General features: G+C 41.3%; 1 protein-coding gene across 10 annotated transcripts in view; it reads left to right on the forward strand.

The window, feature by feature from the left end:
- The window catches only part of stxbp5l (syntaxin binding protein 5L), a 124,478-nt gene that overhangs the window by 65,389 nt on the left and 35,249 nt on the right, over positions 1-23,840 (forward strand). For all 10 annotated transcript variants that reach the window (XM_089003500.1, XM_089003504.1, XM_089003502.1 and 7 more), the window contains exons 7-18: positions 3,562-3,625; positions 6,303-6,386; positions 7,170-7,293; positions 12,101-12,176; positions 13,106-13,260; positions 13,349-13,421; positions 13,630-13,777; positions 14,058-14,125; positions 15,428-15,468; positions 17,490-17,704; positions 19,484-19,665; positions 20,462-20,587. In XM_089003500.1, coding sequence (XP_088859626.1) covers positions 3,562-3,625; positions 6,303-6,386; positions 7,170-7,293; positions 12,101-12,176; positions 13,106-13,260; positions 13,349-13,421; positions 13,630-13,777; positions 14,058-14,125; positions 15,428-15,468; positions 17,490-17,704; positions 19,484-19,665; positions 20,462-20,587 — 1,356 coding nt within the window. The remainder of the gene's footprint in view (positions 1-3,561; positions 3,626-6,302; positions 6,387-7,169; positions 7,294-12,100; positions 12,177-13,105; positions 13,261-13,348; positions 13,422-13,629; positions 13,778-14,057; positions 14,126-15,427; positions 15,469-17,489; positions 17,705-19,483; positions 19,666-20,461; positions 20,588-23,840) is intronic.

Raw genomic sequence — 23,840 nt, forward strand, 5'->3', positions numbered from 1 at the left:
TGGAAAGCTGTCATGGAAATGAAAAAATAAATTAAACAGATGTATTTAGTGATTTGTACTTTAAAGTTCTTGTCCATTTAACTTCACCGTTTTAGGATTTTTTTCAAAATCGCTGAATTTTCACATTTACCGTTCAAATACTAAGTAGAGACGAGCGGTGACGTCATTGATGACGTCAGTGCCTCACCAGCCATGAACCTCACCGCACATCACTGTTAAAAATCCATATTACTCTAGCACAGAGGCCCTATTGTTTGAATTCAATATGGATTACAAAACCTCCCAAACGTGCTCAGGGAAGAACTCAATGAGTCCATCAACCGGGACGTAACATTTACTGAAGAATATCAAGATAAACACGTGCGCCTTTTTTTTTGTCAGTTGTCATTTCTTGCTTAAGTTTCCCTTAGAGAACTGACAAGGATTTCACGGGCGGCACTAACAATACTCCAGGGTTCGAAACAGTTTTTTTTGACAACGATACTAGTGCAGCGTGTTCTACCGGAAACAAATTCCTTGTGTGTTCTACATACTTGGCAATAAAGATGATTCTGATTCTGATTCTGATTCTGATTCTGATAATTAGCACCAATGTGGATTTGTTACATAGGGATGAACTATGTTGCTATGGTGCATCAATCATTCAACATATTCAGTATAGCAACAATTCAACGTCAATAAATTCTTACATATCTGGTGATTATTATTCTTATTTTTTTGCATTTACACAATAGCTATTATTTTATGAGGTCATGAATGATGCAATTCCGACAGTTAGTAAACGGTTGAGATCAGTTCTAGATTCCCTTCTGTCTGCGTGGGTGTTGCTTTGTTGGTAAATCAGGGCACTATAAGCCAATTGCATACTGGACTTCAAGGAGTGAAAGCTTTCCCTGAGGTGTAAACATTTTTTCAATGTCTCCATTGTCTGGTCATGACCCATCCATTTTCCAGACCGCTTAATCCTCATTAGGATCGCGGGAGGTGCTGGAGCATATTCCAGCCGTCTTCGGGCACTAGGCTGGGGACACCCTGAATTGCAAATCGCAGGGCACACAGACAAACAATCAGACACACTCACACCGAGGGACAATTTTTAGTGTTCAATCAGCCTGCCATGCATGTTTTTGAAATGTGGGAGCAAACCGGAGTACCCGGAGGAAACCCACACTGGCCCGGGGAGACCATGCATACTACACACAGAAAGGCCGGACTGGGTCTTGAACTCACGGCCTCTCCACTGTGAAGTCAGCGTACTAACCACTCGACTACCGGGCCGCCCGTCTGTCTGGTCATATTGAAATTCCCAAATAAAAACACCTATGTTGTCTCAACTGCCAAAGCTATAAGATCTCTGTCTTTTGACCAATAAAACGCAAATATACCTAAACCTAAATTTACTGCTAACACATGATGGGAAATACCGTAGATCAGATAATGCATATCACTTATAGTAGTGGTGAAACTCTTCCTTCTTGGTGTCTACGTGACTGCATTATACTGGCCCTTGTTGGCAAAGTCACATACAATAGAGCTGAAAGAAATGAATCCCCGGCAAGCTGCTTTTTGATAATCCAAATCAACAGAAGTTTTTCAATCTCTTCTATTGCCTGAAACTGTTGCTGAGAGAACACAAAAAACCCTAAGCCACACATAGCAATGGTCGACTTAGCATACTGGTACTGGGACGCTAAGTCACACAAACGCACACCTCGTTCATGTTTCTTGGTGATCTCCTTCTTCTGCTCGACAGTAAATCAGTCATTTTATGTCATTATATATTGTTTTTACAAAACTACAGTGTAATAAAGTGTAACTATACGTTTTTGGGCGAGATAGGCTAGAATGGATTAATGGGACTTTCATTCACTAACACAGGTAAAGTGAGATGAAAATGTTTTTGAGTTATGAACTTGGCGAAGGAGTGAATTAAGCTCGAATCTCAAGACACCACTGTACAGTGATACCTCAGTTTACGAACGTAATTGCCTCCCAGAAAGTGTGTGTAAGGCGAAAAGTGTGCCTTCCAAACATTAATTTCCCATAGGAAACCATTAACAATTAGAATCATCCATTTCCAATTTTCTACTAAATAAGCCTTTAAACTACACAAAATATACCTTATTTTATGTATAATAAAGGTGTTATTGGATTGTAATTAAATAAAAAAACTACTATATAATAAAGTCGTTTTATTTACCTTTGTGATGGTCGTTGATAGGTTGCTTCTTGATGATATCCGAAAGTTTCCGTGCTTTCTCGGCGATAATACCCTCACTCACACTGTCCCCATGAAAGCTGCATTTTGTTAATCCAAATCAACAGAAGTTTTTCAACCTCTTCTATTGCCCGAGACCGTTGTTAGCCAACACAGAAAAACCCTTAGCCACACGTAGCAATTATCGACTTAGCATACTGGTACTGGGACACTAAGTCACACAAACGCACACCTCGTTCGTGTTTCTAGATGATCTCCTTCTTCTGCTCGACCGTAATCTTGCTTTGTGTCCTCTTCGGCTGAACACGAGCCTGTGGTGTGGTCTTTTCCAGTCCCAGATTAGCAAATATATCCTTGATAACAAACCACGTATTCCACGTATGCACTCAGAGAAAGGGTGTGTGGAAAAGTAGTTCGGTAGCCACGGTGGCGCTGTTCGGCCGTGTGGTTTGGTGTTCTTCTGCCGGAAACTAGTCCGCCAGCCATTGTGGCGCTCCGTGTGTTTCCCGAAAAGTAGTTCGTATGCCAAGATTATATTCTCGCGAATTTAATGTTCGTAAGGTGAAAAGTTCATTAGCTAAAGCATTCGTAAGCCGAGGTATCACTATCTATTCGCTAGCTAGCTCTTAGCTATATATTCGCTAGCTAGCTTGCTATCTGTTTGAGTTACTTCCGGGTTGAGTGAACACTGGCACATGTGGCTGCCGCTGCTCACCCACGGGAAAAAAATTTATCCTGTGACTCTAAAGTGACCTTGAGAGTTTTGAAAGGCGCTTATAAATCAGAATCAGAAAACCTTCGTCCCACAATGGGAAAATTTACATTCCACAGCAGCAATTTGAAAGAAAATGAAATGTATTATTATTATTATTATTATTATTATTATTATTATTATTATTATTATTATTACTGTATTTTGATGATCTTCAGTGCATACTTAAACATTTGTTGTTGTGCATTTCAAGATTCACGGATTTGTGATTTATCCGGGGTATTCTTTGCTGTACGCTGATAAACTCGACATTTGTGTTTTTTTTATCTCAGGGTAAATTTTGCTTTAACATCATTTTGTGTCCTCCCGAGGCCAAGAAACTAGGTTGAGATTAGGTGAGGAACTTTAATTAGTCAGTCTATAGCATTATCTAATAGCAAAAAGTGCCATTTGTACATGTCGTAAATATTCAACCGGCGCAATTGATGAGTGAGAGTAAGTTTTTTCTTGAACAAAGGCTCAGAATGTAATATAACCTGTCTAAAACAGAAACCCAGCATTGCTAATATAACCTTCTTTAGCGTCACTCTTTTCACTGTTGCTCGTTCTCATTATTTTTCTCTCTTTTCAGATCAACAAAAACACATCCAGGACCTGTAGTTCATTTGAGTGACAGCCCAAAGGATGAAGGCAAGGTGAGGAGGACGATAAAATGAAGTCACACCTTTGTTTTGACATGTTTATCCCCACTGTTCTATCGATAATGTGATAATAGTTTTCCCCTGCCATCTCACTTGCACGCACATGCACACGTCTGCTCGCACATCATTCCCGGGAGGTTTAAGAAAATATCTTTTGAGTTTTGTTGTTTGAGGGTCGAACCAAAGACAAATTTGTAACAAGTGCCAGGTGGCAATAGCTGCAAAGGAGGTCATTGACAAGCGCATTTATTGTCACAATAGTCTTCATCGCCACTGGAAAAAAATCAAACGTGACAAGCTGCGAAGACACAAAAACAAGACACGCTCACAGCTGCCTCCTCTTGTTGCTCTGAGTGACATTAGGCGAAGTGTTGCACGCAAGCCGCATTCAAGGGAAGTTGAATCATTTTGTGTTTGAAGCCACGATTCCACCACTTGTAATTTTTGTGTGAAGAGAGTGATTCGAACAGAACCTTTGAAATAATTGAGAAAAGATTTGTGCTTTGTGTGCACGCAAGCATTTGAGTGAATTTAATGACCCACTTTGTGTGTTAAAATGCACCGTATAAATAATTGCGAGGTGATCACTTGAATTGCCGAAAACACAATCTGCAGGGGACCATGTCATGAGCTAATTTTTTTTCATTTTATTTCTGCATGATGCACTCTGAAAATGGGCCCTAATACTGAGTTATAAAATTACTATAAAGACCTCTTCGGTGTGTTTTTTCTACTCAAGAAATTACAGGCAATCAGTTGTTGCATATTAAGTCAGGCATTTGATTACTTACCCTCATAAACCTGCACTATTTTAATGCTTATTTTTGATGGAACTATTTTTTTTATTTTATTGTTGCCAAAAAAACACAAAAATTATTTATCACTGAATCTTCTTTTCCTTTCGTCTTTTCCCTTCGGGGGTCGCCACAGCGAATCAGTGTCCTCCATCTAACCCGGTTTTGTGCATCCTCATCTCTCACACCAGCTACCTTCATGTTTGACAACATCCATCAACCTCCTCTTAGGTCTTCCTCTCGGTCTCCTGCCTGGCAGTTCAAGGCTCAGCATCCTTCTACCGATAAAGTCACTCTCTCTCTCCTCTGGACATGTCCAAACCATCTCAGTCAGGCTTCTCTGACTTTCTCTCCAAAGCCTCTAATATGAGTTGTCATCTAATGTCCTCATTCCTGATCCTATCCAACCTGGTCACTCCCAAAGACAACCTCAATATCTTCATCTCTGCTTCCTGTCTTTTCTTCATTGGCACTGTCTCCTGTCCAAACATTATGGCTGGTCTCACCACCGTTTTATACACATTTCCTTTGATCTTAGATGAAACCCTTTTATCACACATCACACCTGACATTTTTCTCTAGCCGTTCCAGCCTGACTGGATACGCTTCTTCACCTCTTTTCCACACTCTCCATTGCTCTGGACAGTTGAACCGAATTACTTAAAATATTCCACCTACTTTATCTCTTCTCCCTTTAGCTACACTCTTATACTTGGATCCGTCTCATTCACACACATATTTTCCGTCTTGCTGCGACGCACCTTCATTCCTCTCCTTTCCAGGGCAAACCTCCACCTCTCTAGTTGCTCCCCCACCTGTTCCCTGCTCTCGCTACAGATCACAATGTCATCTGCAAACATCATGGATCTTAGGAGATTCTGGCCTAACATCGTCTGTCAGCCTGTCCATCACCATAGTGAATAGAAGCGTCTCTGAATTTAATTACATATTGGCTTTGAACAGCACAGATTGTATAAACCCTTTCAGAGACAGCCTTTACGAGAGTGGGCAGTTTACCATGGTAGCAGGCGACAGTGTCCATGAAAGGGTTTAAAAGACTTGAGATGACATGCTGGAATTGCTAATTTCATGCAAATTTGAAGAATCTTACATTTTGAATTTGAAGAAGACATTATGGGTTACACCTCTCTTGGGCCTATAAGAACTGCACTAAATGAGCTCAGGCGTCTGCTGACAGCACAATTTCTTCAAGGCGGCCTTCTTTTTCTTTCCCACCTTCCTTCATCATCTTGATCTTCCAGTGTGAGATGTCACACGTCTTTCCTCTCAGTAGGATGAACGCGTTCCGCCCCTTTCTTTAGAGCTGCACTCCTCAAAAACCGCTTCCATCTAGGCTGCTAGAATTTTGTCAGCTCTGCGCAACTTTCATCCAGCATGCCTATTTTTACCTTTAACGTGAGCTACACTACATGAGCTCAAAATTACACGTGAATACTCTGAGCTCTGTTTAATTCTTTTGCCATAGAAATCACAATGCAGCAAAAAGTGTGTATGATTCAATGGCTAACAAAAAAACTGTGACAGTATTGTCAAATTTACACTTACAAATGACGGTAGTTTTTGCTTCACCGACTTGTTAGAAGCACGCGTTAGTCTCGTGTAGTATGTTTTTCTTCTTTAATTCAGATGTCTGTAATACGTATAATGATAGCTCAGGCAGAAAGTGGAACTGTGGAGAAAAAATGAATTACATTATTGCTTTCACTGCGCAAAATGACATATTACTTGACATCAGCAGAAACCTTACAAGAATATGAAATGTGGCAATGTAGAAGAGAGGTTTGCAGTACAGTGGTCTCAATAAGCGAATACTGTTATCATTACGTGGCTAATTGTTCATCTTTCACCCATTCTAGCTTCTTGTTGGTTTTGAGAGCGGAACAATAGTCCAGTGGGACCTTCGGGCCAAAAAGGCTGATTTCAGAATCTACTATGATGAGGTAAGTTGTATGAACTTACCTCTGCAAATACCGAACACGTTGGTTTAAAATGTACTCTGAAAATGTTTTTTTATACAATTTAAATTCTTGGGACTGTTTTCTGCACATAAACTCATTACACTGCTCAAACTCATACAGTAAGGTGTCTATATTTAAAAATCAAGAACAAACAAACTAACTAACAAAAATATACTAATTTCATCAAATGTGCAGTTTATACATAGCTGGATAAATAGATATTCTAATTAGGTTTTATGATATGCCAAAATTAACATCTAAGTCGTTTCTCCATTTCTGAGTTATGGTTGGATGCACAATTAAAAGTATTTCAGTTGGAAAATATCAGGTGTCCCATGCATATATTTGCAAAGGAAAACTGTAGCTGTGTTCACTTCAGTTCCCCACAAACATAAATTTTGTGATTAAATCTTTGAAGGTGGATTAAAATGTTCGCTGGTGGAGAAACCTTTTTTTCCAACACTTATAAATATTCTCAGTCTTGATGACTTCGCTAAACTGATTATCGGAATGAGAGTTTTACTTGCTTTACTTACTCACTTTAATGTACAGTATACTGATTCAAATGCACATTACTATGTAAAACAAATAATGAGTAACATAGTCTATTCACCATGATATTGTAATTTTAATCATTGTACTTACGTTTGGATTACTCTTTGCTACAACTACACCTGTTTGGAAAGCGCTCTATAAATACATCTGTATTTTAATGATAAAATTGTCTAAATCTGTCTCTTTTTTATTTGTTTCTCTTTGTTGCAGGCCATCCACTCGGTCAGCTGGCATCATGAAGGAAAGCAGTTCATGTGCAGCCACTCAGATGGCAGCCTGACCCTGTGGAACTTCAGAAACACTTCCAAGCCCATTCAGGTCACATTCCCACATGGTGAGTATCAAAAACTAGCTGCGCACCGTTGCTTTGTTTTTTATTTATGGATGGACAATCGCAGTGTTGTGTCCGGAGGAATGAGAGAGGAGAGTTGCTTTGTCAACGTGTTTATTGTGCCGCCATCTTAATCTACCTGCGGTCGTGACGTCACCGCTGCTTTTCGACCTGTCGCAACATTCTGTAGCAGTGTGACATATGCTACATTTACCCCCCTCCCTGAAGGAACCAAAAACACTCTATAACAAGGGAAACCGGGTAGACTGCCGGTTTCCCTGCTTAGCCGTGTGGGTTATTCTGCCACACGATAGGCTAAGCACTGGCTAGGGTCTGAACATTCAAAATCGGTGATAATTGTCCAAATACCGAGGGCAAAAGCGAACGCGAGCTGGCCGAGGCTCTGGCCCCACAGGCACGGCTGGTTCACCACGCTCTTCGAGGCGTCCCATCGGTGTTCTCTGATGTGTGACAGGACGTTAGTAGTCTTTGCCTGAGAAGTCGTTCGAGGGGGTCGGGGCCGCCACTCTCCTTAGGCGGCTGGCATGCCAACGGGACCCGTCAGCCAGACAGAAGGTGGTCGGTCCCAGTTGGGCGGTAATCTGGACTGGTGCTGTCCAGAATGAGTCCAATTTGTGAGAGCAGCACGGCCGGCGAATGCGGACCCAGTCCGACACAGTAAGTGTGCGTTGCTTCGTCCGGCGCTTCTCGTTGGGCCCTCTGCTGGCTGAGGAAGAGTAGGGCAGGCCGTCTGCTTGGTTGGAGCTTTCTCCACCGCCGTTGGCCTGGGGGTGAATTGTGGCACCCGCATTGTCAGAGATAGAAAAGCCGAGTGCACAAAACAAGTCCAAGCCCAAGAGGTTGGCGCCATGATGGGATATTTGGAAGGTGAAGGGGGGGAGAGTCCTCGAGCCATAGCGCACTGTGAAGGTGGCAGTGCCCACCATACCAATCTTAGTTTGGCCATAGCCAAACAAGTCCTCAGCGTTGGCCTCGATCTGGAGATGAGGAAATAGCCGTCGAACTGTGGACACGTTCAACAGTGACCTGGAGGCTGCCGTGTCGAGCAGGAGTGGTAAGCTCACTCCATCCAGTTCCACGGTGCACCACTTGAATGGCTTGGCGCGCGAGCCCACGCAGTGGATGGTGGTTCGCCTCGGCTGGTCTGGTGAGCGGCGTGGCGGGTATGTTGACGTGGGAGCAGAGCGGCACATCCTGGCGAAGTGTGGCGAGTTGATCCCTAATCATTTCCTTCCTCCATTTCCTCCTCCAAGCGGCCGAATTTACAGAGGCCCGCTAAACACCGCAAGTCGGCAACGTAGTGGTGTACCGACTCGCCTGTTCGTTGCCGTCGTTGACGGAAGGCAATCCGCCGGACAATCACGCCCTGAGGTGGGGCGAAATGTCGGGCCAATAAAGTGACACAATCCCCGTATGTCTTTGCGGGTCCAAGAGAGCGAAAAATGCGCTGCCCCTCACTACCTAAACTGTGTATTAGCATAGCCTTTCGGCGTGCTTCGCTTGCCTCGTTTAGTCCGGTCGCCGTCAGATACGTCGTAAACGAGTCATACCAGCGGGACCACGGGACTGGTGGCTCACCGGGGAGCGCGAGGAACGAGGGGAGGGGAGCTGTGCAGAAGTCCATCTTCGTCGCCAATGTTGTGTCCGGAGGAATGAGAGAGGAGAGTTGCTTTGTCAACGTGTTTATTGTGCCACCATCTTAATCTACCTGCGGTCGTGACGTCACCGCTGCTTTTCGACCTGTCGCAACATTCTGTAGCAGTGTGACATATGCTACACGCAGCATTTTATCCTTGGGGGAAAAAAAAGACAAACAATTATTTTGCTGACACCACACATTGTGTGATAGTTTATTCAGTGCAGTGTTTCCCCAACCTGAACGGTGCCAATGCATAATTTTAAGATATGAAACATTGACCAGCACAGAAATGACAGAAACAGTGATAAAATAGGGATCCAATGTCAATGGATTAGCAGTTGATTTCCCCAAAGATATATCATTATTTATTGTAAATACGTCATTACTATCGGCCCAAATATGGGATAATTTCCCGTGGTGCACCTGATAAAGACTCGTGTCGGGGAATCACAAAAAAAACCAACGCTCAAATTCTGTAGTGCATATATTCCTTTATTATTATGTGAAACTGATGAGGCAAAAGACAGGGATCTGTGTGCTTAAACGAAAAAAAAAGTGTACAATTCATATAAATATACCTCTTCACTCAGGATTATGTAGTTTTTTATGAAACGGTTTTGCACATTTACATTTGCACAGTATACAGTTGACAGTTTTATTTTGTTATGCTCAGAATATCTTGTTTTCTATCCGTTCACCCCCGACCCCATCGCCTTTCAATTGCTGCTGTGGACTGCAAATTTCCCCATTGGGGGACGAATAAAGGTTTTCTGATTCTGATTATTCAGCCAGTACTTGTCAGGTTCGACCACAAGTCATTTTTTGTGAATGGCTGTCAATCACAAATTAACGAATTTTAATCACTGTCAATATGTCAAATTTCTTCTGAATAGTTCTCCAATATGGCAAATTAACATCTTGGATTACCACAACAAATTATAACAATATTATTTAACACAGGGGCAACCGACTGTACTCCTGAGCAGAGATATGAGCTGTACTTGGACAAACAATTCAATAAAATCATCTGACTTGGGTTTTTGTTGTATTTTTGACTCAATGTCATGAATCACATTTTGAGAAAAAAATTAAATAACAATAATAAATACCCATTATAAAAAAGTATCTCACAATCAAATAGCAGACTGAAGTACATAGACGAACCTGAGCCAATGAACATCTTTTTAGGCAATGGACATAATGAAAAACCAAAAAGTAATCATGTTTCAGGGCCCCTTATCATGAATAAATAATTCTGACTAGACTCTGCATGTCAGCTGTCAACACAGCTGTTTTGGTTTGCCAGCATGGCTCTATGTCGCCTTTGTCATTTTTTAATGTAACTAACATCCTGTACACCACTGCCCCCATCACACACACACACACACACACACACACACACACACACACACACACAACACACACACACACACACACACACACACACACACACACATACAAACACACACACATACAAACACACACACACACACACACACACACACACACACACACACACACACACACACACACACACACACACACACACACACACACACACACGCACACTCACACATACACACATGTACACGCACACCAACTTGGATTGTTGTTCTGCTTGCGTATCCCGCTGTGATCTGAACCAGACGCGAGCCTATCACATCATTCGCAACTTGCTTCCTGCTGACTCCATGAAATAAATCTGCTGCCCTGCCACTTGCTGCACTTTGTGGGTCTTAACAATTCAGTAGAATGTCTCCATTTGTCTGCTTCTTGACACACTGCCAAAAAGTAATTTTGTTATGAACTACATTTTTCCTCTTGAAATATATGAAGGCTCTCTTGGAATTGTTATGGAACAATTATTAGGGCGTGTTTTTAGAGCAGGTTTACAATGTTATGAGGCAGTTGTTCTTAACTCATTCACTGCCAGACGTGCAAAATAAAATCCACACCTGTGCAAGGGTTTTTGTCATTTTACTCAAATTCCAGGACCCACAGAATATTGAGTTTTTGGACTACTGTACATAGAATCAGAATCATTAAACGTTGGACATGATGTTGTTCTGTCCGTTTGTGCCAATGGATGGTGCTCACATGAGATTAGTCTTGATGTTGAGAGTGGTGTGGGAGCTGTGCCTCAGGGATGGGAAGGTTGTGAATTTGGGACACATCGTCAGTAGTGCTCCAATGAATCATTGGGTGTTTTGGCCTTTCATCACTAGACACCCTCATCGATGGTGTCCAGCGACAGGTTGATCACACCCGCACTTGTGTCCCATGTCCAATCAGATGTTCAGAAGCTGGTGGGGGGTCTCTTAGGTTGCTGTTCTATGAGCCCAAAAAGGGTCCTTCCTCATCATCCAGATCCACTAGCTGCTTCTTCATGCTGCTTTGGAGACTGATCTAACTGTGTGCCGCAGAGCCTGTCCATGGATACCCAGGTCTTTTAGCAGTCTGATGGTGGAGGAAGCCACAAACCCTCTGCATCTACAAACATACATACATAAACATACAATGCAGCGTAAGAAAACCAAAAAAAGAGTGAATTCCTAAGTTATATGGGTCTCAAGTCGTATGAGGTGCAAGTGGGGCCGGATGTACAAAAGGCAAATGTTGCCCCCTCGTGGGAGGAAAAAACATTGCCAAAGGTCTGACCAGCGCTTTCTCTGCATCCCCTGCAAGAAAAACCAAAACCCGAACAAAATCGGGAATTGCGTTTCACGACATGTATTCGATTCCCGAATAAATTCAAGAATGGCAGTAATGCGTTGCTTTAGAAAAAAAAAGATTTTTCACGAAAGAAGGTTTCTGGTGAATGCACATATAAACTAGTTAGGTTCAGTACAGCAAACACGTTTAGAAACCATTGTTATGAGGTTATTATCACATTTTTATCAGAGACATACGATGCAATTGCTTCACTATTTAAAGTGGTTCCCAAGGTTTTACCACCAATTGTGTGACAGATTTTGTCAACCACATGGTTCAGAATCTTGCATGTAACTTTACATGATACACTTGGGTTTTGGCAAGTTGGTGTGTTGGTAGAAAACAGAAAAACTACTGAATTTCGTGTTCAGTAAACATCTTTTTTCATTATTTTAAAAATACTTGTGGGTATTACTTTGCAGTTTTCTTTTGCCTCAGGTAAAATACAGAAAGATGGGAGAAAGGAATCGTGTAAACCAATCCTGAAAGTGGATTATAAAACCTCAAGGAACAGGTGTGTTTGTCTTTACTCCACTTAGCACAATGATCGCAAAGTGAAAATCCTCAAACGACAACCGACAAGTTGTGTCCATAATTTGTAAAATCACTTCAAATAACTTCTACTGAGCATATTTTACAAAGATTCCACGGCATATAGCTATATCTTACATTTTAAGACTCGCGCTGAATATTCATATATGACGATGCCTGACGTGACATGATGTCTGGAATGTTCTTGACAGAGAAAGCGACACACAATGCATTTTGGGTACTTTGTTTGGTCTGAAAACTTCGTGTTGATGGCAAAATTGGAAGGAAAATACATAAATAATGCGATGGTGAATCGTTCGTTGTGTGTTGCACCGAGACTACTATTTGATACTAGTTGACACAAATTCCCAGCAGACAAATCAGCCCATTTCCAACAGAGCTTGGGCGCCATCTTGTACATTTTCGGGGAACTACATTGGAGTCCAGGCGCCTCAAAATGACACGGAAAGACTTCTTTAATCGATTGCAAACATGTATGCTTTCCTCTTCAGAACTATTTGAATCATATTCATAACTGGATGAGTAACAAGAAAGCATCTTCTCCGAATCTGAAGCCATTGTTTTGAGAGCAAGGCAAGACGTCCTGGCGTGACTTCACGAACAAGGGAGCGGGACCTTCTGAAGCTTGCCATTTCCGGGGTCATTTTTAAATAGTTTTGGGACACTTTAAGTCATTTTTATTGGTGTTTTGCATTTGACTAAAAATATCAGCCTGCGTGTTGTGGGTATTTTAGCTGCTATTAAACGTAAAAAATTGTGTAGGTTGGCCTTTAAGTGATCTTAATAAGAGTTATCACCAACTTGAAATATTCAGTCACATCTGCACAGTAGCTGTATTGAATAGTTGTCAAACAAGTAAAAGTCTTGAAACTGTTGTTTTCTCCCCGACAGTGAGCCTTTTGTCATCTTCTCGGGAGGGCTTTCATACGAGAAGGCAGGAAGACGGCCAACGTTAACCATCATGCACGGCAAGACAATTACAGTGCTCGAGATGGACTATCCTATTGTCGAGTTCATGACACTTTGTGAGACCCCTTACAATAACGGTGAGCACAAATAAAAGTTACATAATAAAGAGACATAACAAAGAATGCAAGAGCTGGACATTGTTTCTTCCGATTTTATATTTTACAGAGGTGCAGGATCCTTATGCGGTGGTGGTGCTTTTAGAAAAGGATTTAATAGTGGTGGATCTGACACAGAGCAGGTATGTACTGTATTTTGACAGAATATTGTATAAGTCATTTTCTAAGACAGTGGGAGATTATGTACACTATGTGACATCCTTATTTGTTGTCTCAAAAGAAGCAGCGATATCACCCGGAACCCTCTGAGGGACAAGACTAATTAGGGAAATAACGAGTCCAATAACAGCAGAACAAAGGAAAAGACATTCATGTATTTTCTCTTTACAGCTTCCCCATCTTTGAGAACCCTTACCCCATGGACATCCATGAGTCTCCAGTTACATGCACAGCTTATTTTGCAGACTGCCCTCCGGACATCATCCCTGTCCTTTACTCCATCGGAGCCAAACACAAGAAGACCGGCTATAGTCAAAAGGTTTGGTTTGAATATCATTTTCTGAACAATTGTATTATTTTTTAACATAATCGTGCAAAGTACTTTAAATTCTCTGATCATGGTTAGCTGTCACGTCATTTTTGCAGCAAGCAATCCAGTACGTATTCAAAGCACCTGTAGCAATATTAAATGTGACGGCATACATACGAAACTCGCAAGAATTATTTAGGGCAGTTTTGGTCGTGTGACGTTCTTCATTAAGCGGAGGATGAAGTGTCAAGTGCCTGTAACAGAAATCAACATTTGCTTACCATACCAGGAATGGCCAGTGAGTGGAGGAATGTGGACGTTAGGCTCTCACACTTTTCCTGAGGTCATAATTACTGGGTAAGTCCTACCTATTGTACTTATTGTGGTACCATGTGATACGACTTTAATGTATCCCATAATTACAATTGTACAATTGGAATATTCGTATCTCAAATCATCTTTTCGAATTCACATGAATGAAAGGTCAATTAATCTGTACAGTAAATAGCTTTCCAGAGGGAAAAAAGGAGAAAAAAACTGCCACATTGTTTTTCGATGTAATTTTATTGTGTTTTTGCACTACTGATAAGTGTACCAATTTCTGTATGACCCACTTGGATCAAATTAAATGTTGAGCATTTACATGGTTTTGTTTGTCCTCAGTTCATATACCATTCCAATGGATATCATATTCCCGCCCAACTCAGGAAAATATTAATTTGTTTTCTTCATTGAAGGATTCTCTTCACCCATGCGAGGGCAAGATGATAGTGTTTTGCATTCGCTATTTTGTGGGCCTTATAATTTTAGATTTCGGACTCTGCCAAGACCAGCATAACGAGCAGGGCCCAGAATGGGGCTATGCCGCACTCTGAGAGGTTGGCTGAGATGTTAAAGCATTCTTAAGCAAACACGCAAGCTGGTCTCTCTGCTGCATGACTCCCGCAGTCACGTTGTACCTCATCTTTTAATCTTGTTTTTGTGTGTGGTTTTTTTCCGTTGTTGGTGGTGTCGTCACATTGTAGACAATGCTTTTTTTCCCATATAATACAAGAAAACGACAATAATTGTCTTTCATTCAATATGTTTAAGATTGCAACATCACACACAAACACACACACACGCACACACACATACACATACACATACACATACACATACACATACACATACACATACACATACACATACACAAACACATACACAAACACATACACATACACATACACATACACATACACACACAAAATGAATAAAGGTTGGCATGCGGGTACGGTTCGTCCTTCCATATTCTTGTAACAAGGCTGCGGAAGAATTCGAGATCCTGCAATCTGTATGATTACGGTGAATCTTAACTGGTGAATGTCGATTCAATACAGTTACGTACATTATACGTTTTATATTGTATTTTATACTTGCACTATATACAGTTCTTTTGATGAAACATTTGTGCGCGATTATACAATTCAGTCTTCTGACTTTCTGACTATTATGTATAGAATACTTTGTTTTTATCTTTTCACCCCCATCTCCTCTTTCAAGTTTGCTTCTGTAGATTACACATGTATCCATTGTAGGACTATAAAGGCTTTCTGATTCCGAAACATTTACAATGTAAATTATTCCCAGTATTTATTGTCATTGTGCTTTTTTGTCCAGACATGCAGATGGATCAATCAAGTTTTGGGATGCATCAGCAAGTAAGTCCACTCAACAGGACAGTTTGACAGCTGGTATGTTTACAAATATGACATGATGGGCTTGACTTCAACTTGTGACTTTTCAGACACATTAGGTACTCAACATTTGTGTGTACATAGATTAGAATATGACTTATCATGTGACATTTATTCATTTTAGCTTTTGTGGTGGGGCTACTTTGGTGTGAGACAATCATAAATTCTTTTGAAGCAGCCTTCAAGTTGTCGCTGATTGCAAGGTGGTGATAGTGGTTGTGGATCCCAAAAAACAGGCAGGGGGGAGCAGGAGGATTTATTTGACAAATTGTATTAAAATAAAATCAACAGGAACAAAATCTAAAACAGTCATCTGAACAGAAAACGACAAAGTATCAAAGAAAACCATGAGTAAAACTCTGCCAAGATGAAACAAACCTGACAGGGTGCAGTAAACACATTCACAGTATAATGCACCCGACCCCGAATGGTTGTGCTGGGAGTCCTTTTAACTGCCACTGATGAGGACGACCAACACCTGTGCAACTGAGGGCAGGGCCGTCAGAGCTATCCGTTGGTCGCAAACCAGAACGTGACAGTCCCCCCCCCCCCTGCTTCCAGAAGTCCCAACAGTCTCCCAAAAGAGTCAAAGATGTTTCGTGTCTACGTATGCTGCTATTCACGTACTACTCTGTTAACAAAAAGCAAAACAAAAAAATGTAAACTATATTCTTATAGTTTTTGCAACTTGACTCGAATGTTTTTAGGCACTATTGTCTTTAATATAATTCTCCTGTCATTGTGGTTATTTGTGAATTGCCATCAACGCATAGCTTTTTGACACAGCCTGTTGTTGGTTCACGGCAGCATTGCCTGCTGTGTTAGGGCGTAGTGCGTTTGACATCAATAACAGTGCATTGCCTTTCTCAGTATCCCTGAGCAAGGTCTGTTTTTCAGACGATATGGGAAACAGAATAAAAATAAAGAAATAATGTTTCAATCATGTACAATGTTAGCCTTGTGTAGTTCTAATTGGAAAATGATTTATATAGCCGTTTCGAGGCCGTTTGTCAAAAGCCAATTTTCCCTGTCATATCTGCAATGCTCAAAATCATAAACACTATGTTGACATAAACACAACATTTTTTATCCATCCATCCATTTTATAGTGCCGAACCAGTGTCAGGTCGCAGGGACAACAGCTTGAGCAAGGAAGCCCAAAGGTTTTCTTTTAATAAACACAAAATGCCTGCCTGTGGATATAAAGCCAACCATAATTACCTGTATGTACCATTTTCCAGGGAGAATCAGAACACCGATAGCTCAGAATAGCAGGAAGCAAAAAATATTAGATAAACATTACCCTCTGTTTCTTCTGTAATAGTTGTTTCATGTCTTTCCTGTGAACTGCTGCTCATATAGAACGTCCAAGGGGGTGGAATGCTGGAACTGCATTTAAAATGTGTAGCTGCCAAAGGGAGACATCAATCGCTCAATTAGCACAGCTGGGGCTTTACTATGTCAATCACCCTAGCTGTAGGCGGCTGTCATGCAATTCTGAACCAGGAAAACCCTGGCTATACGTAACATACATGTTCATCTTTCTGTGCCAGCAACCTAGATAGACAAACAAAACAAAAGTTATTCCAATGAAGGTCAGAAAGTACAAATATTCTGTGTATCCATCTTTGGCGATACAACACAATCACAGCTTTCTGGTCAATTAAACAGACCAAGATTTCATCATGCACAGAAAGGTGACCCAAAGGTAAATCTGTTGATGTGTATGTCCTTACATGGCATTAAAAAAACCACATACACACACACACAAACACACAAAATTGTTCATTTTTCACCAGCAACTGTCAGTAGTCTGGAGCAGTCTGATTACTCATAGAATGTAATATGTTGTTCTAGATGAAACTGTCAGCCGAAGGAAAACTCTTCTTGGCAATTATAGATACTGCTTTTCAACACACAGTGCAAAGGTGTTGCATTTTGTCGTAATTGTGTTTTCTCCACAAGTAAATATTTTTCCCAATCAGTTACACTGCAGATGTTATACAAGATGAAGACCTCCAAGGTGTTTGAAAAGCCAAAACAAAATGAGGGTCGTGCTGCAGAACTGGTGGACGATGACCCCTTTGCGGTACAGATGGTCAGCTGGTGTCCCCAAAGTCGCATCTTTTGTGTCGTTGGGATTTCGGCACACATCATCCTGTACCGCTTCAGTAAATATGATGCCAACACTCAAATTGTGGTGAGTGAGATGAATCCATGGCCTTGTGGCAGCTTTCAGACAGAAACTTTCAGTCCTTCTCAGGATTATTTATACTTCATGCTAAACTAAAATAACTTGCATCCTGTGTTCGATGGAGTTCCAGCCTCATTTGAATTTAAAGATTTATTCATTTAATGATTAATCTGTGTTAATGATTACAGAGCACTTATCAACATACAATATTTACATTTATGCCTATGGACAATTTAGAGTTGAGTCAGGAATTAATCCAACACATTCATACGGAGCGTAGAAAACCAAACAAAAGTGAGCACATGAGAATATTGCACATCAAGTCAAGTTAAATTCATTTATGTATTCCTTAATCACAGCAAAATCTCAAATGCCTACAGCTGACAAATTTTAGTGACATTTCCTCTGGTTGATCCCCAGGAAGGCAAGCGGGTTAGTGGGAACAAACGAAAAAAAAAAAAAAAACATCAGGACAAAAATTTGAAGTGTACAATGGATACCACGGATGCCGAGTGGGCAATGTTTCACACAATAATGTCTGGCTTTTATAGCCACATTATAAGTGCCTTGCACGCTGGGTCTGAGAGGACAGTAATTTTATCTGTGTTATATGACACGCATATTAGAATCAGAATCATCTTTATTGCCAAGTATGTAGAACACAGAAGGAATTTGTTTCCGGTCGAACACACTGCACTAGTATCATCATCAAAAAATTGCAAAGAGGCACTATACAGTTCCATTTCGGCTACTGTTCAAAGAGTTAATGGCTTCGGGGAAGAAGCTGTTTAAATGTCTGCTGGATTTGGTGCGCATTGATCGGTAGTGCCTGCCTGAGGGGAGTAGCTGGAAAAGGTGGTGTGCAGGGTGCAGAGGTTCCAGTAGGATTTTCCACGCCCTTGTTTGGATTCTTACAGTGTGCAAGTGCTCGAGAGTGGGTAGGGCGGTGCCAATTATTTTTTCCGCCGTCCTAACTGTCCGTTGAAGTCGGATTTTGTCAATTTTTGTGGTGGCCCCGAACCAAACGGTGATGGAAGAACACAGGATGGATTCAATGACAGCCGTGTAGAAATGTTGCAGCACCTCCTGTGGCAGGCCATGCTTCTTTAGCAGCCGCAGGAAGTACATTCTCTGTTGAGTTGGTGTTGACCTCCCACTTCATGTCCTGGGAGACTGTGATTCCCAGAAACTTGAAGGTCTCAACGGTTGACACGAGACAGTTGGATAGTGTGAGGGGTAGCTGTGGTGATTGATGTTTCCTGAAGTCCATGATCATCTCTACTGTCGTGTTCAGCTCAGGGTTGTGACGGCTGCACCAGAGCTCCAGCTGCTCCACTTGTTGTCGGTACGCAGATTCGTCGCCGTCTTTGATGAGACCGATGACCGTGGTGTCGTCTGCGAACAGTATTTGACAATAAAGCTGACTTTGACTTGACTTTGACTTGATATGGTGAGATACGATACCAAAATAATACAAGAGTCAATTTAGCAATATGTAATGGTACAGGAAGATGCATTCAGAAAGGTGGGTCCTCTTCAAAACCCGCCCTATTTTGTCAGTGAAGAAAGCTTTATAGCAGTGTCTACAAGTAGGTGGTGCAGCTCACATGGAGATTCAAACTTGAAGCTCTTCCAACCTGCCGCCCATTAATGTGTTTAAAAATAAGCTTTCTTATATTACAAGATAATAATAATAATAATAATAATAATAATAATAATAATAATAATAATAATAATAATAATAATAATAATAAATAATAATAATAATAATAATCTCCTCCCCAGTCTCTCGAGGTGCGACTGCAATGCGATCCAGAGGATGTCATCTCTCCATCGGAAAATGAAAACAATCCCTGCTTCTCAGAGCCACACTCGGGCTCCCACTCTCCTCAGCCCCAGCACCAACACCCTCCAAGCCCTGGCGGAGGAACACCTGAGTCTTTCAAAGAGTGCACACCCTGCCTTAAGTAAGTGATTTCTGAATTCCATCAAAAGCATTAACATTTGTGCCGCACAGCCTGTGAGTGGGGAGGATTATAGAAGATAGCTGTGATAATGTGTTACCTCATGGTGAAATGTCCTATAGTTACTGAATTGGAATTAGATGACGAGATGTGTGCCCTGGGATTGGCTGGATACCGGTTCAGGGTGTCCCCCGCCTACTGCCCAAAAACAGCTCGGATGGGCTCCTGTACCCCCACGACCCTAGTGAGAAATAAGCAGTTCAGAAGATCCATCCATCCATCCATCCGTTTTCCATACCGCTTATTCCTCATCAGGGTCGCGGGGGGTGCTGGAGACTATCCCAGCTGTCTTTGGGCACGAGGCAGGGACTGAATTGGTTGCCAGCCAATCCCAGGGCACAAAAAGACGTAAACAGTCACACTCACACCTAGGGACATTTGGAGTGTTCACTCTGCCTGCCATGCATGTTTTTTGGACTGTGAGATGAAAACGGAGGACCCGGAGATAACCCACGCGGGCCCGAGGAGAACATGCAAACTCCACACAGGAAGGCCGGACCGGGACGTGAGCCGGCGACCTCTGCACTGTGAAGCTGGCGTGCTAACCACTCGACTACCGGGCCGCCCGGTTCAGAAGATGGATATTTTTTTTGCAAGATGCAAAGGACAATATGACTTGGCTGGAGATATTTTCATGTGCCCGCACAGTTCATTGTTTAATATTGATGCCCCAACAATACACCAATTTTGAAGCATTTATTATGTAATTATGTTAAACATTGTTGTCTGTTTTTTTAAGGATAAAGGAGCGGACAGTGCGAGTACCTCCTGGTTACCAGGCAGAATTAGTAATCCAACTGCCTTGGATGGACGGAGAACCTCCACAGCAAATCTCAAGCCTGGACATCAACTCCGCCTACGGCCTGTGAGTCAACCATGTCTGTAGCCATTATTATGAAGTGCAGTACTATGACAGATGGAAGTCAAGCAGAGTGTGTTTAGTGTACGTCTTTATATTTCATTGTGTATATTGGAGGGCTATCTGACCCTAGCTAGAGGGTTGCAAGTGCATCTTCTTCTATGTTTAATGTACACCGGATTATAAGGCTTTTTACATTTTTCGCACTGGATTACTAAAAGGTGGACCTTCAATGAATGAAAAAGGTTTTCCAAATATAAATCTGTGTAAGCTCTCAGTCGTACAGGAGTGGTCCATCGATGAGAAGGTTTCTTCAGCCGTCATCTGTACAAGTTTGAAGGCTTCGGACGTTTCGCCTCCTATCCAAGAGGCTTCGTCAGCGAACTAAAGTCTGACTGGTCCCTAAACTAGGGATATATAAATAGGGCCGATATGACTGGTACATAACTGGAGTAGTTTACAGGACGAATCACTGAAAGTTTTAGTGCTAATCAGTACTGTTTATGTGGCAAACAGTGACTTTATAGACTTGACCGTGGTGCTCTTTTTATTTCCTTTCTCATATTTGTATGTCATCTACTGTTATATTAAGAGGCCATAGTGCTCAACCTACAGAGGTAGTTATTAAGTGATCTTATAATTGAAGGGGTTGCTTTCTTCCCACTTTACTAAAGGTTCTGTTCAATTTTCCAAAAACTATGTCATCCTGAGAACATGTTCCCTGACTCAGAGTCCTTCAGTGCAAATGAAATGATTTATTTTCATTTACTCATTGCTATGCAACGACTCACCGTCCAAATGATTCAAAGAACCTTGTCCGACTGGTTAAGAAAGCATCCAAACTTTGCTTGAATACGACACTTCCATTCGAAAAGGTTTGACAATATTTTGCTTTCTTTTGAACTAAAAATGATATCCAAGGTTTCAACTGGTTTGTGTAATTGTATTTTTTTCTTCCTTTTTTGACGATTCTTTCCAAATCAAGTTGTTCGGCACACTTACTGTTGACCATCATGAATTAACCCTTTCATGCAATCTCCAGTGCTATCGACATACAGTCAACATATTACATTACATACCTCAACTTACACACACCTTATCTTACAAACTTTTCGTCTTACAAACGTCAAATTTATGAAAATTAAACCTTATAATAAGCACTATTTTCATAATACACACCCACCACGGCTGGCGGAGTGATCTTCGGTGGAAGCACACGACCGAACAGCACCAGAGGTTAAGTTACCAACAGTCTTTATGGAAGGTGATTCTCCTTCCATAAGCCATCAACGACCATCAAAAAGGTAAATAAAACTTTATTTTACAGCACAGTTTATTTCTTTAATTACAGTCCTCATGTAATGCGCCTCTTTCCAAACAGCAATTACCTTTGACCTTCGACCTCCAGCGCCATTCCATCACGCCATAAATGATGTAAATAAAGTGACTTTATGATACAATGCAGTGTATTTCTTTCATTACAATACAATACCACATTTCTTATACATAGAATAAGGTATGTTGTGTGTAGTTTTAAGGCTTATTTAGTTGAAAAGTATATTTTATGGAAACCCGGGAACGGATTATTCCCATTTTAATGGTTTCCTATGGGATTTTTTTTTTTTAGATACACACTTTTCACCTTACACACTCTGTCTGGGAACCAATTAAGTTCGTAAGTTGAGGTCTCACTGTATTTTATTATCCGTACTGTAATGGCCTTATATCGAGCATCTTCATCTTTATTAAGTTCATAGAGTTGCTTGTTCTATAGGGGATACAAGCCAGTGTCTTATTGTGCCGGGCCCAAGCTCGGAAAAATACAGAGGGTTGTGTCAGGAAGGGCATTTGATGTAAAAGCTTGGCCAAAACAAACATGCAAATCAAACTTCTGAATATGGAGGACATTGATTCGCTGTGGCAACCCCTGAAAGGAAAAGCCCGAAAGAAAAGAAGAACCCAATAACATTATCCACTGTTCACTGGAGCAACCACTCTCCCTGAAAGTCTTAATAAGCTGTTTGCTTAGGTTTGATTGGGTTTCTCAAGAGCCTGGTCCCAAATGTATGCTAGTGAAATAACACCTTTTGGTTAACATTATGCACAGTGCAATGTTTGAAGGTTCAGGCTTCAATTCACTGGTCCTCCCTTCTTTTGTGAAGTTTGTGGTTTTCCCGTCTTTCTTTGTGGTCTCCGTCTTATTTGGCTTCCCTCCACATTCGTAAAAGGTTCATTGCCGACTGTCCACAATGTCGAAATGAATGTGAAAATGAATTGCTGGCTCACAAGCATTTTCCTTTATAGATACGTGTACCGAAATTTATCATTATAAAAATAAGAAAATATAAAGTAGCACTTGAAAAAGAGAACATGTTGACTACTTTTCTGCACAAGCGAGGACATCAAACCTTTGTGGTCTTATTGCATAACATGCTGCAAGTCTGTGGTCTCTTCACCATTCTTTGTGAGCACATAACTGTGAGAAATCAGCATGTCTTTCACACCAACTAGAAGCAAAGTACAGAGTCGAGAGCTGCTTAAGGTGACTGAGTGCCAGCCTAGATTCAGCCGGCATTCAACTCGTTTTTTTCTCCTCCTAGTCACAATTGGAGTACCTGCAGTGTGAGTCAGAGGATGTCAGTAATGTACTGCACCTAATGAAATGATGTTATTAATCCAATTTCTTCGGTTGTTATAGCCTAGAACAAGGAATTTGGAAACACAATCATTGAGTATTTGACAGGAATTGTTCCACAAGCACATCATCTTTCGTGTGGTTTCATTTTTATATTTTGACCATGTAAACGAATCAACGGCAGGGTATAGCGCTCTCGTTCCAGATCTGGTTGTTCCTATTTTTTTTCCCCAAAACATTTGCTTTTTGCCTTTTCGGGGGGCTTCCATCTCTTTCTGATGGATAAAGACAAACTCAATGTTATCGTATTTAAAAGTTTCATTTTGGTATATGCTTAATTGACTTTGAACTCGTATGTTCTCACTGCTTGTACACAATGGAGCACACAAAAAAGCCAAATTGAGCTGAATGGAGCGTACACCCCTTATTAAATGATAATACAGACAGGAAGGTTTAACTTCGGGAGGGCAGCACGATAAGATGTCCTTGAGTTTGTTACAGTGTCCCAATCGATGCAAAATCTACCCATTGAATTAATAAGGTGTCCATTGTTCGTACCAGGAGATGTTTAGGCCTCCAAGTGGCCACTGATGGGCATATTGGTGGGCTGGGCTGAGAAGCGTG

This window comes from Hippocampus bargibanti, linkage group LG08 (genome assembly GCF_051943395.1).
Source record: "Hippocampus bargibanti isolate YZ-2025 linkage group LG08, ASM5194339v1, whole genome shotgun sequence".
NCBI lineage: Eukaryota > Metazoa > Chordata > Actinopteri > Syngnathiformes > Syngnathidae > Hippocampus > Hippocampus bargibanti.